Below are 17,608 nucleotides of genomic sequence, written 5' to 3' on the forward strand. Positions count from 1 at the left end.
TGACCTTTGGAGGACACCACTTTTGAGGGGCCCATGTTGAGACCCTGTGCCATTCATTACAACCCTCTGGGATTTGCCATTCATCCAGTTTTCAGTCCTCATCACTGTCCATATTTCCTGAGTGTGGGCACCAGCACACCATTACAAGAGCACTGAACTCTTAAGAATTTTTGGAGAGAAGTATGGGGAGAAGAGAGAAAAAGGTTGGGGCATATTCTAGACCTGGAACAGCTGTTACTAAACTTTGTTCCACTGCAATGTGGGAACTAAAATTTAAAGTTCATGTGATGTTTAGCTTTATGTTTCTTTTTTCATTTCCTTTAGATTGGAGGATTCTCATTAAACAAACTAACTAATTTTCATCTGAGAGAAGTCCAGAACGATGCTGTGGTTTGGGAGCATAACCCCACTGATGATTCTGCTTTGCCACAAGAAACTTCCCCTAGAAGGGGCAAGGTCTGAACTTTTGTTTCTGTAGTAGTCTAGCAGACATTGCTGTTCTCAAAACAGAACAATCTTCTAATTCAGTTTTGTGTTTATGTTTCAAAACTATGAGCTTAACTAAGACATTGCACTACTGCTTGCTTCAGGGTCTGTTGTGCTTAGCTTTGGTGCTAAGGAACTGGCAGGAAAATAGATACGATCTCAAACTCTTTGATAAGACCCTGAATTTTAATCTGCTGGGGAGAATATAGTTTACAGAGCTGAAGCAGTTTTATCTTTAAATTAGGTTAAGTATATGAAAAATATTTTCTCTTTGTTTTGAACCGTTCTTACAAATTATTTCTATTACAACGACTTTGTAAGGAACAGTATCACTATGTGATTGCATTTTGTGAAAGTTAACAATTCAGCCTAGACTTGGCTGAAAATTAGACTGTGTAATCCATTCTGTCCTGTGAGATACACTTTTTCGTCGAAATTTATAAATTACGGCATAAACGCTTAAAGAAGCAGTTGTTATTAATCCTTGGTGCTACTCTTTACTGCTGATGCATTCTTTCATTTTGGGGTTTTATACTTTATCTTCCAACTTTTTAATCGCAGTTTTTGTTGGAATTGCGGGAGTTGAGAACCAATAATAAATTCTGCCATGCTAGATTACAGGTTAAATAAAGAAAGTGTAACAGTTAAACAGTTAAACGCCTGTGCACTAAATACTATCTAAGGTTTTCTTCTGTAATTGACAGGTTCCCTTAGTATTTGATTTAGGTCAGCAGTGTTCAGCACCCATTGGTCAGCTCTGGCTTGAACTGCTCCGTTTCTATGCTTTGGAGTTCAATATGGCTGATCTGGTTATTAGCATACGACTCAAGGAACCAGTGTCTCGTGAATTAAAGGACTGGCCTAAAAAGCGCATTGCTGTGGAAGGTATATACATATCTCTCAACAAGCTTCAAAGAACTGTAACTTCAACTTTTATAAGATGCTGACTTGGCTGTTGATGTTGTGTGTTACAGAAATTTTTAATATTGGACTGGTTAATGTAGCATATTTTTTCCAAAATATCAATTTATTGTTTCTATTGGGTATTATTTTAAACATTATCAGAAATAATTAAGTGAACTTAAAAATTGCCTTCAGCACAATTTGTAGATCTTACACTGTCCTTACACAGTGTTTAAGAGTTATTAGCAATTCAGACTCTGTAAACATGTAAGTGTATTCTTTAGTTGAGAAGTTAACTCTTTCACTGCTGGCTCACTTCTTCTTTTTACTAGACCCGTATTCAGTCAAAAGGAACGTGGCAAGAACTCTGAACAGCCAGCTAGTGTATGAGTATATTCTTCACTGTCTGAGAGCAACTTATAAGTATTTTGCCTTGCCTCACAAAAAAAGTGCGAAATGGAGCAAAATACCCTCTTCAAATGCAAGTGGGGTGAAATCCCAAATGCCAGACCATGGAAAAGATGCTATAAAGCATGAAGAGTCTGACTTGCAAAACTTGAATGACAGAACAAACACAGTCATAGTAGAAAATTGTGTAACGGAGAATACATGTATGCCCAAGGAACATAAAACTGGTCCTTCAAAACTGTGTGATGGCTCAGAAAGTTTCACAGAAGAATTGGCTGACGATATAAGTCATCTGGGAATTACACATGAAGGCTCAGACTGTGTAATTGAGGGAATTATTTCTGGAGATAATGAGGATTTTAAACCTAGTTGTGAAGAGACAGAGAGTGAAAGTGAAGATGAAGAAGAGCAGGGAGAGGAAGAACGTGAACAACAAAAAAGACAATGGAATAATATTTTGGCTGCTGAGCAGGCAGTCAATGAAGACAGTGACAGTGGGGAACTCCCTGTTATGATGAATGAGCACGATGGAGAGACATGTAATACTTCAGACTTCGAAGGTTTTCAACACACTGCACTTACAGAGCGTGATGAATTTGGCTTGGAGTGCGGTGGTATAATAGATGACACTAATGAGGATAGTAACAGTGAAGTTTCTGATGAACTGGATGAATCCCCACAAAAATTCCTACATTCAAGACAGAGTCAGATATCCCAAATGATTAACTCAGATGATGAAGAGGAAGAAGAGGAAGCACCAAGTCTTCTAAATAAAAGAGAATGCAGTGTTACCATTAGAGCTGGAGGTGAACTAGCTAACACATATACTGGATCTGGAGATGATGATGCACTGTCAGAGGAAGATGATGACGTTTCCGTCCCCGGTAAATATGAAAACAAACATTTTAAAGAAAATGTAGATGGACCTCTGAGGATCAATTTGAGTCAAGAATATCTTACTGAGAAGGGAAGCCACTTTGAAGAGACCACAGCAGTTGAACAGTGCTTAGAATCTGATTTTTTTTATCAATTCAGTAAACAAGCATTTACAAAAGGCAAGGTAAGCAAGCTGTGTCAGAACATAAACGTATTCCTTATGTTCTTTTAGAAGTTATATGAAAGTATTGCTAAAACTCATTAAAGTACTGTAGTTCTTAAAACCAGTCTTGCTTTTCGTTCATGCAGTCTCCAACAGTAGTATGTAGCTTGTGCAAACGGGAAGGTCATTTAAAGAATGATTGTCCAGAAGACTTCAAGAAAATTGAGCTTGACCCACTGCCACCACTGCCACCCAAGTTTTCAGTTATTCTAGATCAAGTTTGTGTCCAGTGTTACCGTAAGTTTTTTCCTTTGAATATTGTTGTGCCATAGGAAAAAAAAATGAATTACTCACAGACTAATGGTGTTATAAGGTGACGGTTTATTTGCTGCATTGCCTCCAACTCTTAGATACAATTTTACACTTTAGCTTAATGGTAATAGGTCTAATAGAACTGCTGAGTAGATTGTATCTAGAGAACAAGAAAGTGTTTAGATTTGTCTTCTAGCTGACTGGTTGATTATTCATACAGAAAAATACATTTTCAGAGAATCTTATTTTGGGTGGAGTTTTTGAGTGATGCTTTTATATTTGTCTGATTTGAATTACGTTAACTGTTCCGTGTAATTTTCATTTAAAAACTTCAGTATTCTAGAAAAAATAGTGTGAATATATTGTTTTGTAACATTTCTCCACTTTTGTTCTTTTCAGAGTGACCCAACTTTCCTCCTTTCTCTCTCGCCATTTCTGACCAGAAAAAATGCATTATTTGTCTAATTAATGTTTTTCTTTGAACAGGTATTTCTCTTCTACTTCATCCTTGCTTCCTTTCCTTCACATGTGAATTTTCCTTCTTTTTCTCTTTTTCCCCTGTTCCACTGTAAATCCCTTTCTATTTTTATTGTATCTTTGCTCTTTGCTCTTTTTAAACTACGGATGCCTAAATTGTTGTCTTTTTTTCTTTTTTTAAAGATGATTTTGCTCCAAATATAGTAGAGGATCGGGCTCGGGAACATATAAGACAAAGCTTGGAAATCTTCATTAGACAGAATTTCCCAGGTAATTAGGCCATTCTAACTTCGTATTTATACTTTTGATTGTTCATACTTGAGTGTTTTCCAAGAAAACATCATTTTAGTATAATAAACTCCTTGGTTTTGAATATTTAAGCCATATTGTTGCTCAGCATTGCAATACTTCATTACAATAATTTTTGTTCTAAGTCTTTTAAGGCTTCTTTAAATTTGGGAATTTTTATTTATTCATATATAGCATTCATTAGTAGGAAGGAACAATGTGAAGTTAAGGAAGAAACAAAGCAGTGGTAGAATAATTTTACATTTGTTACTTTAATTTTATTTATTAATCAGACTTATTTTTGTAACCGCTCTTACAAACAACAAGTTTTTTGTAGTACTTCCTACTGAAACTTACTGGGCTTGGAATATTTTAAAATATAGGCACAACATCTGGCCTATTCACAGAACCTAGGCATTTGATTTTTTTTTTCCTTTGTTACTGGAGCCCTTACCTGTAACACATGGACTTCAGTTCATGGTCTTTTAAATTAGATGAAGATGGTTTTGTCTGGAACCAGGTATATCCCTTACCCTAAAAATCTCTGTACAAAGTCTTTTTCAGTCACATATCAGCTTGAACCTACATGCTGATTATTTAATTACTGGAAAACCTAACTTGTTTCTGGATTTGTCATACTGCTTATTTGAGTCAATAATAAAGATTCCTTTCTCGTAAGCAAAGTTGATCAGAAAGTTTTCATGTACCTCAGAAATAATGTTTTCATGCCTGTATTGGAAGACATGTAGTAGTTTGCAGCTACATACAATTTGAGATTCCATGTTATATATAATTTGATATTTTCTGTTAATATATGTCTGTAATACAACACATGCCTTACAGGAACCAAGCTGGATTTGTTTGGCTCCTCAAAAAATGGCTTTGGCTTCAAACAAAGTGATCTTGATATCTGTATGACAATAGATGGTCTGGAAACTGCTGAGGTAAGTTGAGAAGATTTTAGTTTTATGGTTAAATAAATGCAAAATTTTCTTGTGTATCTAGTGTAACAAATTCATTATTTTGTAAAAGATTTAATACTAGAAGAAAATACTAAGGTACCACTAAGGCAGATTATTTTGGGGGTGTTTGCTGTTGACTTAGGAATGAGTCTAAGAATAAAGTAGCCAGTTTTGTCCTGAATTCTGCATTTCTAGCTTTATTTGTGCAGATAAATAACATTCTTTATTGCATAAACTGCTGGGAATGTGAAACAATGGAAGAGCACATCAGTCTCCTTTTATGCCTAATATCAGCATTTAAAATGTTTCCATTATTATATTACCAAGTGTTGATTTTACATATGCTGTTTTGAAACAATTTCTTGTATTCACATCATTCTGTATAACATGAAACATTTGATTATACAGCTTTAAGCTTAATGGCACACAGTAAAATATTTGCCTAAAATACTTGAAGCAGATATATCTTTTAGCCTTTTTTTCTTAATGTCTTAGGGACTTGATTGCATCAGAATCATTGAAGATTTAGCAAAAGTTCTCAAGAAACAGTCAGGTAACTTTCTGGAAAACTAAAATAAATTATTCTGGTTTTGTTATTTCATTTGTTGTAATGACAGTGTTCTGGAGCACTGTAGATGAAAATCATTAAGATAGAACTAACACAAAAGAACTTACGTTAGTAAGAGTGAGCTTCAATATTGTGAACGTTTGGATTTATTTTTGTTTGTATATGTAGGTACTCGAGGTTATAATGTTATTGGACCACATCTGATCTGGACTGATAGTATGTTTATAACTTATATGCGTAAGAACAAGATTTAAGACTTGAGGCTTCAGTTTAATAATTATGTATGTTCAGTGCATAGGAAGTCCATAGTATTCTAATACAAATCTGCAATGGGAATCCTGTTTTTTCTGCAAGAAATTATGAATTTTATAGTGCTCGTTTTGGTGTATCTCCAATGAGTTGTAATGGATTATAATTTATCTCTTAAGCTTATTTCTTTAAAAAGAAATTTTATTTAGACTGCTCTGTATTTTTTGAGGGGGATAACATCCATTTACATAAATTATATTTAGCAGTTTGATCATGTTTAACAAATTTCTAATATCAGTGTTAAAATGTAACTGAAATACAAATTTGGTGTCAACTAAGATTTTATTTTGGCTACAGCTGGAAGTTATTAGATACTGTGTAGGACTGTATTGTAGCTATTCAGTAATATGACATTTCATCCTAGGTTTAAGAAATGTCTTGCCTATAACAACTGCTAAAGTCCCAATTGTCAAATTTTTCCATGTCAGAAGTGGTCTTGAAGTAGACATCAGTTTATATAATACTCTGGTAAGGTTATCTTCTTTTTTATTTCAAGTTGTGTAACAAAAAACTGAGAATCTGTTTCTTGAGACTGAAGTGATTGTTTGGATGAGGTTCAATAATCAACTGTTTCCAATTACCTGTTGTAGTTTTATATTTCAAAGAAACCTTTTTGGTTTTGTTTGTTTAACTCTGGGGAGTCATCTGCACAGTTGTGACTTTAGAGTTGCGACTTTCCTAAGAAAATCTATTCATTCTTCAGTAATAGCAAGAAACAGTGGTTTAAGTATTTTAAGTTTTTCTTAAATGAGAGACAAAATAAAGTAACTTCAGCTTTTATAGATATCACTTAGCATCAGGGCTATTGCCTAGCCTTGAGACCTGAAACAGTGATTTTGAACCCAGCTTGCCTGAACTGTAACATATTAGAATGTAAAACAAAAATCCCAAACACAAAACCCATCCATGTGTTCTTGGCCAAACATTTTAAAAACAGGTTTAGTTTATTTCAGTGTTTCTAGATTTCAAAGCCCTTTTCTTGAAACAGCAAAGGAAAGTTAAGTCTTAGTGACAATTTGTAAACTTTCTGAAGGTTTTTTTATGAGGTCAAGGGGAGTCTTGAGGAAGATACCCCAACCACTGAGTAGGAAAGTTTCCTCCTTGAAGTTATGTATCCATATGTGTTTGTTGGTAGCTCTTACAGATCCAGACTGGAATCTCTGGGTTCAAGTAGTTACATTCTACCAAATATTTTGAAACTGCAGTAGCAGATTAATGCCTCTTGTTTTGAAGTACTGTTCTGTGAATGCTGTTTTTACCACTTCCATACAGTTTAAGGAAGTTGATTGGCTTTTAAATGAGCAGGTGATAACATCATTGTTGAATGCTTCCTTTCTCGATATATATTCCTACTATGCAGGGCTTCACATACACATTTCTTGAGGACACAACCTAGAGTTTTAGTTTTTCATGTTTTCAGCTTATTTCCTTCATGACTTCGGACCTTCTTTATTTTCTGTATGACTTCCTTATTTTTCTAGGCCTTGCATAACACCAGACTTCTGTCATCATATGCAGCTATTGATCCTAGAGTAAAATATCTGTGTTACACAATGAAAGTCTTCACAAAGGTAAGTGTGTTTCAGATATTCTAGAAGCAGTAGTTCCTGCAGCAAGGGATGATCACCATGAAAGATAAAAATCATGTTTCTTTTTCTAGATATGTGACATTGGAGATGCATCTCGAGGTAGCCTGTCATCTTACGCATATACTCTTATGGTGCTTTATTTTCTTCAACAGAGAAATCCACCTGTCATCCCTGTTCTTCAAGAGGTACGGTGTATTGGAAAGAAATGAGTAACTGTACACAGTATTGATCAGAAGAACATCAGTGCTGGATATGAAAGGCTCTTCTAATGAGTTTTAATATTATTCTTTCAGATCTACAAAGAACCAAAAAAGCCTGAAATTTTGGTTGATGGCTGGAATGTATATTTCTTTGATAAGATAGAGGAGTTGGTGAGTAAATCAGGCTAATTGGAAATGTTACCTGTACCTTGGCAAATGAATATAAACTCCTTTTAAAGACATTGTTCCCAAATATAGAAGTTGAATATTGTGGTTTAACCCCAGCTAGCAATTAAACACCACACAGCCACTCTCTCATTTCCCCCAGCCCCTCCCTGGTGGCCATTCCTTTGAATAATTTTGTTTTGTATAGACTTATACTGAATTAATAAATTCTTTTCTTAAGAGGCAAAACCTAGTGCCAGAAGTTCTCTTAATTGTCCACTTTGTTGATAATGGATTAAAAAATACAGAGTTTGAAACCAATATTGGATTATCAATATAAATAATGAAAGGAAGTTTTCTAGTGTAACTCCATTGCTTTTCTGTATAAAATAAATGATGAAAATATATTATAGAAATAATGGAAATGCTCAATGTAAGTACTGCATGTAACAATATTTTTGTCATTTTAGTCAGTTGTTTGGCCAGACTATGGGAAAAACACCGAATCTGCTGGGCAGCTGTGGCTGGGACTTCTCCGATTCTACACAGAAGAATTTGATTTTAAAGAGCATGTCATCTGCATCAGGAGAAAAAGTCTACTTACAACTTTCAAGAAGCAGTGGACCTCCAAATATATAGTAATTGAAGGTAAAAGAATATGAAGTACAGGAATATACAGAACTGCTTTAACATGAAAATTTTGCTTTTTCACAAGGCCTATTTATTTTTCTGTTACTAGATTATAAGTTGTTATATGCTCATGTTTTGAAACCATCACAAAATTGCCATTGTTTTTTGGTAGTGCTAAACATTATTCTTAAGGGTTTTTTGGCTACTGAAAGAAGTTGCAAAGGAAACTTCTCACTTTTTTTATGAAGTAAGTGGCAGAAAAATAAATTCAACAAAATCCTTTGGCAAAGAAATCAGCTATAATGCAATTGAGGTGTTCTCAAAAATATTAGGTTTAGCTGAGCCCATAATTACTTAAATGATTTAACTCTGTGTATGATTTGGCTGTTTATTATCACTGTGATCTCTGACAGAGAAAATGCAGTGACATATTTTAGAAATAATCTGTAAATTGTTTTCTGGCCCATTTCATTTTCATGGAAAGAATTTCTATTCTTTTGTCTGCACATTGAGAAATGCTTGTCATATTTCTTTCTACAGATCCCTTTGATTTGAACCACAATCTTGGAGCTGGATTGTCAAGAAAAAGTAAGTCTTCTGTTAACTATTTCAGTTACAAAGTGAAGATCTTGTCTTGGATATTATTTTACATTCTAGTTTGATATCTAAATGATGATTTCAGTTTGGGATTTTTTTTTCTTTCACAGTGACAAATTTTATAATGAAGGCTTTTATCAATGGCAGAAGGGCGTTTGGTACGCCTATAAAAACATTTCCTAAAGAGTACCCATCAAAAATGGTAAGTTCCTTCTAAGAGGAACATGTGTGTGCTCTTTGGTGTGTAACTTAGCCTTTACAAGACTATAGTTACACTCACTGTGAGCTCTTTCTCTTTAATTTCCACACTACTCTAAAAATCTGAATAAATCAGTTACTGCTGAGTACTGTTTCAATGTTACTTACATGTAAAATATTTCACAAAATACTAGTCAAGAGTTTCATTGTACAGATTTATGTATTTTAATCCAAAACAAAACCAGCTTAAAACTGCAGTTTTATAACAGTGTGCAGACCTGGTGATGAGTAGGCTGCCTGTCAAAGAAGAGGTCAGTAGCCAGTTAAATCATTGGGTCTTTCAGAGTTCAGCTACAGACTTACTGTTTTCTGTAACTCTAACCGCTGTTTAAACACTTTTGTATCTGTCTTGATTTCCAAGTGTTTGGATTTTAATTTTAAGTATATGATTTTTTTCTACAGGAGTACTTTTTTGATCCTGCGGTACTAACAGGAGGAGAATTGGCACCAAATGATAGATGCTGCAGAACTTGTGGTAAAATTGGTCATTTCATGAAAGATTGTCCCATGGGACGAAAGTGAGTATAGTATTGGCATCTGTGTGTACCTTTTTTCCTTAAGTTTGTTTAGGAAAGATTAGGATAGTAATGCTATAAAGCAAAACTTGTACGTACTGTGGGTTATTTGGTGAACCTGAAATAAACTTAAAAAGGAATCAGGACCTCTTTTGGCATTGGTGGATAGTGTTTTCTTCAGAACTAGTAAAGTATCAATGCTGACTCTCCACTTCCTTGTACAGGAAAGGGGTAGTCAAAGAGAATCTAAATATTCAGCAGAGCTGAATAAATGTGTGCTGTGGAAAGCACTCATGGAAACCTTTTATATTTTTATTTATTTAATAGCTTCTATTACCAGAATTTTGCTGCTCCTAGCAAGACACAGTTTTGTCAAGTTCACAGAATCATGCAATTCTTATCAAAAGCAAGGCAAGGATGTCACAGCATTATTTTTCATAAGCACCCATGTGTGAGAAAAATGCCCTGTTTTATATTCAAGAGAATGCTTCCTGTCCCTGAGTAGCCATTTCCAATACTCAACGACTCTCTTCTGGCAACAAATGAATGGCTAAATGACTTTTGCTGCTCTTTCTCTTATGAAATGTCTAAACTTAAAACTCATCCTTTAATTTTGATTTAAGTTAAGACAAAGCTCTTTAAAGACTGCATGTGTAAAAAATAGTGAAATCTTGAAAACGTTTATGCTCACTTGTAAGGTGGATGGAAAAAATTAACCATTGTTTAGAATCTATTTATGTTAAAAGCTGTCATTAAAAATCATTTGCACTTTCCTATAACTAAGTAAAAAAAAGTTACTGACATCATGTTGGATGAAGTGATTGTTCTACTACAAATAAGAGATTTGTGAATTTACACTGTTGATTCTGTTAATTTAGAAATTTACTCAGCTTTAGCAGTTGCAAGCATAGTAGCTGATGTTAGTTTGAAATTAAAGAATGCTGATGGTGGTGTGAGGCTCCTCAATGTCCAAACTGGTGTCTTACATCTATGGATTTTTAATCTTGAGTTCTAAACACCAATTCATTGCACATACTCAGCTATGTTTTATACAACATTAGTGGAACGTTAATGGGATTGTGCGTCTAAGAACAGAAGTGCCCTGTGGGGTAAAACCACTGATACATTTGAGTCCTCTGTTCAGCCATTTATTGCAAAAGAGGATGCTGTTTATGAACGGCAAACTATTTGTTTTCTGCAGTCTCTTCTTCTGTATTCCCTTAGCACTGCTGGATAAGAGATGTTAGAGCACATACCTGCCCTGCTCTGTTAATGCTCATTTGTGGACTGGACTTGTTTATGATTTTGTCCTTTTAGTTGTTTTTTGGTTTTTTTTCCTGAACCTGATTCTCCTGGTTTCCTTTGCAGTCTTCTATGGCAACCAGTTCCATAAGTGTTCTGACTGATATGTAAAACAGTACTTTCCTGTATCTACTTAAAGCTAACCACAGTCATCCAGTAACTTGCTGAGTGTGCACTTAATGCATTTGCCTTTGTCCTTCACAAAGATGATAAATAATATTGGTCCCAGTACAGACCCCTGAAGAGCACCACTCATTACTGGTGTTCACGCAGACATCAAGACATTGACCACAATGCTTGTAGTGCAACTATCCAGCTAATTCCTTATCTGTTGAGTGGTCCACCTATCAAATCCGTATCTTTCCATTTTAGAGACAAGGATGTTGTGTAAGACAGTGTCAAATGCTTTGCGGAAGTCCAGGTACATGATGTCAGCCACTCTTTCCTTACTCACCATTTCTGTAGCCCATTTTTGTAGAAAGCTACCAGATTTGTCAGGTGTGATTTGCTCTTAGTGAAGGCATGTTGGCTGTCACCAGTTGCCTCTCTGTTCTCCATATGCATAGTTTTCAGGAGTATCTGCTCCATGTTTTTACTGACCAGCCTATAGTTCCCCAGGTATTCCTTTTATGCCTTTTTTTTAAAAAAAGAAGCTCACCTTGAAGCTCATGCTGTTCTTTCACCCTTATTCAATTTTGTGAAGTATTTTCCAAGTTTCTAGCCATTAGCAATGCATCCAACTTGCCAAAGGAGCCTGGTATCATCTTCAGATTTGGAGGTTTCACTCCTGTCTCCTTTTCTAGTCAAGTATAAAGTTGTTAGATGAAACAAGTCTGACAGTGGTAGTGTTTCTTCACTACTAGACTTTCAAGTCACATAGAATGTTAGAAGCTTCTCTCAACAAAAGAGACTTTTAGAGGAAATATGCACTGTTTCAGAAGGAAAGAACTGAGTTCTGGTTGAATTGTACAAATAGAAAAAAACCCCAAAACTATAGCCCAATTTTTTTTGTACTTTTTTAGCATTTTGCTTGGCTTTTTTTTTCTTCTGTTGTCTGCAACGTGCGCAGCCTGATTTTCATTTGTTCTTATATTTTTTGAGTTACAATTATTGGGATTTAGGACTGTATTATCATCTAATTATAAAATTAAATTATTTAATATGTGTTGTATTCACTGTTCAGTGGGACAGTCAAAGGAAGAGTATGACAATTCACTTCGTTTATGCCACAGAAGATTTATTTTGTCTAAGGACAGCACATGTGGTATTTGTCTGGTTTTTTTTATTGACTCTGTGTGGGAATGTAAGGTCTCTGAATTCTGCAGCACTTTTCTGCTCCTGCAGACTAAGACGGCATCGTGATTATGAAGGTACACAAAGGTATGGAGAAACCAAGGAGAAAAGAAGCAAAGAGGACAAAGAAATACAGAATAAACCAACAGAAAAGGAGACCTTAATCAAGGAGAGAAAGTCACACCTATGTACACCTCAGAAGAGAAAACTAGCAAGGGTAATAGTGGAAACTGGAAGAGAGAAGACTCCCAGGCAACCAGCTGAGAAATGGAAGCGCCTGGAAGACAGAGATGTAAGAGAAAAACGTTGTTTCATTTGTGGAAGAGAAGGTCATATTAAAAAGGAATGCCCACAATATAAAGGAGTTGCAGGTATGAAACTGATCAAACTGAGTAGTTTAAATAGCACTTCTGAGGGGGTTTTTTTGTATTTTTACCCGATTCACTAACAGATAAGGCTTTTGTATCATTTAAATGTGGCTTTTTTAATGTAGTCACATTTAACCATTTTCCCTTCATCCTTACCTTCCTTTCAGAAATGTGCTGTGTCCTGGGAGACTTGGCATGGTGTCTCTTAGCAGATCAGATATTTGTAATAAAAAGGGTATGAGAATGGAATATGTTGAAATTGCTTCCACTAATGTCACAATATATGAGCTTGCCAACATTTCAAATTACACCTTTTCTTCCAGTTCATCATAATTGCAACAAAAGCTAGCATTACAGTGCTTTGCATTACCTAAACCAGAATGATTCTATGCAGCCCTGAAGTCAATATGAAAAGTGTACAGATTTGCTCAGATTGAATTTTGAATAAAATAATGTTTCTGCCAACTCTGCAGTTGAAGGGATACAGAAGTTTATCTTATCCTGACTGATAGACATGAATGAAATACTGCTGAGCAAAAGTATTTAATTATCTAAGTCATCTTTCAGATAACATGGATCGCTCATCATTTGTGTTGTAAAAGAATATCTTTCTAAGAAAAAACTGAGATTTAATACAGTACATGGTACTTGTAATTAGCTTCCAAAGGAACAACCTGTCACTGTTTCCCTGTAAGGAAAGCTGGGTGCATTTAAATTCAGGCTGAAAAGCATTTGTTTTACAAATTACTCATTACTTGATCTCTTACAGGAACAGATGGGAGTCTTTTATATAATAAAACATACTTTTCAAACCAGCTTTTCTCTACTTGCAAAAATATCCTGTCTGCCTGTGTAGTGGTTTGAAAGCAAAACAAATGAAAGGCTCCAAGTCAGAGATACAATTTAATAGGAAGAAAGGAAAGAAAAGTAAAATAAAATAGATGCAATAATACAAAAGACCACTGACAGAGTCAGAATACAACCTGAGCAGGGTGATAGGAGCAGTCCAGATGAGGTGGTCTTCCTGAAGCAGTGATCCTGTAGAAAGGTCTGGTAGCTCTGGTCCTCTGGGAATCCAGTGGGTAAGGGCCCCCTGTACTGTCCCAAACCCCAGATTATATCCAGGTGAGAATGCTTGGTTCCTCCCCCTGGGCAGAGCATCTCACAGTGGGATGATGAGTCATGCAGGGGGTCCTTGATGGCCCATTAAACAGAGATAGCTCCCGGAGGGAGTTATCTATGAGTCATGGGCAAGGCATTTGATGGGCCATTAACAGAAGATAATGGCCCAGAGGGAGGGGGTCTGGGAAAACACTGCCCCACCTGGATTCAACAGTTCATGAAGATGGTGACAGAATACTTTGTGCACATCCTATACTACAGCCCAGGACAGCCTGAGATCAGGAAGCTCTTCATAATCAGATCCATTTAGTGGAAGAGGGCGCAAGACTGTGTTAAAATACTGGAAGAGGGAGGAAAATGGTGCAAGTATATTCAGAATTGTGAATATATTCAGAAGTATTTTTACTTTGATAGATGAATAAAAGTACTGGATGGACAGAAGAGTTGATTAAAAATTGAAGCCATGCTTCATTCAGCTTCTGACCTTTTAAAGGTGTATGTCAAGTCTAAATTTAACTTTTGAGTTTATCTTTGACCTTTTCTCACTGAACTTCTATTCCAGCCATTCTGCTTGCCATGATACTGAGTCTACTAAGGTGGAGAGGAATATGCCAGACTGTTTCATATTTAGTATTCACCATATACTTAGGCTGTACAGTATATATGTCTAAAATAGTAAGTTCTGCAATGGGTGTTTTTTATCTGTTATCTGTATTTTGGGAATTAATATTTATGAATTTGAAAGAATTGCGGTAGGTTGGGCTCTGTCTTTTATTGCTTGCTTAGCGCCTGAAGAGTTCTCTCTAGTTGAATAAAGTACTATGAACAAATGGATCAAAGAGTTCAGACTTCACTCTTTGCATTGCTGCTTTTTGTGAGACTATAGACACTTCACTTACCACAGTAGCTTCATTCATTCTGAGCTTCCTGTCTCCTGCTGATGCTGGAGGAGGACACAAAGCTTAATTTGTTGTAGGTTCCTAGCTTGAATGTATGTCACCACATTATGCGAGTTTTCCATGTTATAAAATCGAGGAAAATAACAGTGTCCCCCTACATTCTACATTTTCTGATTCTAGATAGAAAATATTTTGGTATTGTTCTGTCTTATGATAACTGAAACTAGTTTCCAATTATCAACTCCCTTTTCTGATTTTTTCAGATGGTTCAAAACCAGAAGTGTTGTGCAGGTCCCTGTCTTTACCCATTGCTGTCAAACACGCTGGTAGATTAAATCAGGTAAACACCAAGTGTCTCTTTGTTTTAATCTTTTACTTTTTATATGTTTTTAACTCCATATAAATTAATTAATAAAAGCTTTACCTAAGATTTCAAGGAAGATATTTTATGCTGTGAAATTAAATACTTCAGTTTTGATGGTTCACTGATGTGTGTATGTTTTTATAGGGAGTGCTTATGCATGAAGAAAAAAAGAAACAAAAAGGAAGAGTATTTTTGAGTCCCCAGTCAGGTTTGTATATCTTCAGTTCAATTCATGAACTATGTGTAAAAGCCTGGCCAGCAGGGTGAGGGAGGGAATTCTGCCCCTCTGTTGTGCTCTGGTAAGACCAAACCTGGAATCCTGCATCCAGCTCTGGGGTTCCAGCACAGGAAGGATGTGGAACAGTTGGAGCCAGTCCAGAGGATTCTCACCAAGATGGATAGGGGGTTGGAGCACCTCTCCAATGGGGAGGCTGAGAGGGTTGGGGTTGTTCAGCCTAGAGAACAGAAGGCTTCAGGGAAGACTATTGTGGCCTTTCAGGGGTAAAAAGGGGCCTGTAAGAAAGGTGGGAACAAACTTTTTAGCAGGGACTCATGCAATAGTAAGGGGTAGTGGTCTAAAACTGAAAAAGGGTCAATTTATCTGAGATTAAAGAAAGTTTTTTACAATGAGGATGATGAAGCACAGGTTGCCCAGAGGTGATGGATGCCGCATCCCTGAAAACATCCAAGGTCAGGTTGGATGGGGCTCTGAGCAACCTGATCTAGTTGATGTCCCTGCCTACAGCAGGAGGATTGGACTAAATGACTTTTAACCCAAATTTTTTATAATTGTATAATTCTTCATCAGTCCTCTAGCTAATTTTCTGAACACAGTGGCAGCTTCAACAAGCTGGATACACCTATTTTTTTAATCTGGAATGAGTTTTCTTTTGGAAGCAAAACTTGGGCATAACAATTCTGTGCCTTTATATCATTGACTCTGGTAGATTTATTTTGCAGCAGAGTGTGGTGGAATTGTATCAATCTCTCCTTTTTCAGTTTACATGAGGTTCTCTGATTCTTCAGGGACAAAACATTGAATGCTTCTTGGAATGCTTTCTTGTTTCTTGCAGTAATTATCTAGAATTATGCATTAGTAACTTAGGAGAGATTATCAAACCACATCCTTGGTCTGAGCTGCAAAAATGCAAACAAGTTAAAATTACATTTAAAAGTAGCAGTGAGATTGTATTATAAAGGCCTTTATGTACTCTTCCTGCATCAGAGATGTTATGCTTTAAATGCGTGATTAACAATGTAGCTTCCTCACAGTAATTTCACACACTTGTTACCAAGTACAATGAAGATTTTAAGAACTGCTGCTTTTGTTTTAATTAGAATTTCTAGTACAACTCTGCAAACCTTTCAGCAGCATGGGTTTATAATACACTAGCCTCTCAGCAGTTGGAGGGGGACCTAATTAGTTTTCTGAAGTTTGTAGACACTCGACTGCAATTAAGTATGTCAAATTAAATTATCAGTTTTTTTGGGAAGACACACTGGATTTTTTGTCTTCACTGGAAGGCTTTTTCAAATCTAACTTCAGGGATTTTGTAACACAGAGTGGTTTGTCTTTAGGTGTTTAGTTGAAGAAAATACTGATTTTCAATTTTGCATTTTATTATTTCCTACTGTCCTTCAGCAGGTAATGATCTTCAGTTGATGTGTATGTCCTTTCATTATAGTTTGACTTGACAGTAATTTTCTCCTGTCTTTTTTATCAGTTGGTTTATGTCTTTTTTTTAAGGTTGGGGAGTTTTTGTTTGTCTGTTTTTTTGGTGTTTTTTTTTTTTTTTTTTTTTTTTTTTTTTTTTTTTTTTTTTTGTTAATAATACCTTTAAAGCATAATGCTTTCTTCCTCCCAATTTAGGCAGCCTTTCCAATAAATACATGACTCAGGGAAAAGCCTCACAGAAGAGGACCCAGCAAGAATCATGAGGGATATTAAGCACTGATAAATTGCAACACAGGCCCATCATTCACTTAAAAGAAATGTCTTTGACTAAAAATGAATTCACAGGACAGCAGCGTAGACAACCTTCACCTTAAATTCAATGAAAATTTGTGTGTTTTCTTCTAGATTGCTAGTACAAGCAACTGTGGATTTTAATACAAACCCTGCTCTTTAATAGATTGAGCATTTTCATAGAAAGCCATGATGTTATTTGTTTACTAGGTAATGCATTTAGAAAAGGGCAAGTACTAAAAATGAACAGTTTTCAGGGGTTTATTGTTCCTCCTGACCATTTTCAACTGCACTAAAACTCTGTGCTAGCCAAATAAATTATATTTTCTTCAAAAATAAATCTTTTGAAGGAGCAAATGATCTTTATTAATGTTGATTGTTTACTGAATCCTTGTGTAAGTGTTTGAGATGTTTTTAGACTGCTACTTTCTTTTTTATTTCTCCAGAGAACTAAAAACATAGACACTAGTCATCATATGTAAAACAATCTCTGGACAAGCAGTGCCACTGAGATTTAATGGGGTTGTTTTCTGTTCTGTGATTTTATGGGAGTTCATTTGCTGCTGTGCTCATGTTCAAGAAGAAAGA

The 17,608-nt window shown here is 35.7% G+C and overlaps 1 protein-coding gene across 1 annotated transcript in view; it reads left to right on the forward strand.

Annotated features, from left to right (window-relative positions):
* The window catches only part of TUT7 (terminal uridylyl transferase 7), a 32,169-nt gene extending 14,561 nt beyond the window's left edge, over positions 1 to 17,608 (forward strand). Inside the window, exons 11-29 of the mRNA XM_066181719.1 lie at positions 325 to 456; positions 1,191 to 1,371; positions 1,722 to 2,857; positions 2,983 to 3,133; positions 3,809 to 3,895; positions 4,757 to 4,857; positions 5,371 to 5,428; positions 6,117 to 6,220; positions 7,234 to 7,323; positions 7,413 to 7,526; positions 7,635 to 7,712; positions 8,177 to 8,354; positions 8,877 to 8,924; positions 9,044 to 9,135; positions 9,594 to 9,709; positions 12,353 to 12,672; positions 14,954 to 15,030; positions 15,199 to 15,262; positions 16,925 to 17,608. Coding sequence (XP_066037816.1) covers positions 325 to 456; positions 1,191 to 1,371; positions 1,722 to 2,857; positions 2,983 to 3,133; positions 3,809 to 3,895; positions 4,757 to 4,857; positions 5,371 to 5,428; positions 6,117 to 6,220; positions 7,234 to 7,323; positions 7,413 to 7,526; positions 7,635 to 7,712; positions 8,177 to 8,354; positions 8,877 to 8,924; positions 9,044 to 9,135; positions 9,594 to 9,709; positions 12,353 to 12,672; positions 14,954 to 15,030; positions 15,199 to 15,262; positions 16,925 to 16,992 — 3,195 coding nt within the window. The 3' untranslated portion in view covers positions 16,993 to 17,608. The remainder of the gene's footprint in view (positions 1 to 324; positions 457 to 1,190; positions 1,372 to 1,721; positions 2,858 to 2,982; positions 3,134 to 3,808; positions 3,896 to 4,756; positions 4,858 to 5,370; positions 5,429 to 6,116; positions 6,221 to 7,233; positions 7,324 to 7,412; positions 7,527 to 7,634; positions 7,713 to 8,176; positions 8,355 to 8,876; positions 8,925 to 9,043; positions 9,136 to 9,593; positions 9,710 to 12,352; positions 12,673 to 14,953; positions 15,031 to 15,198; positions 15,263 to 16,924) is intronic.

This window comes from Chamaea fasciata, unplaced genomic scaffold (assembly GCF_029207755.1).
Source record: "Chamaea fasciata isolate MVZ Bird 193981 ecotype frontalis unplaced genomic scaffold, bChaFas1.0.hap1 SCAF_4, whole genome shotgun sequence".
NCBI classification, from domain to species: Eukaryota; Metazoa; Chordata; class Aves; order Passeriformes; family Sylviidae; genus Chamaea; species Chamaea fasciata.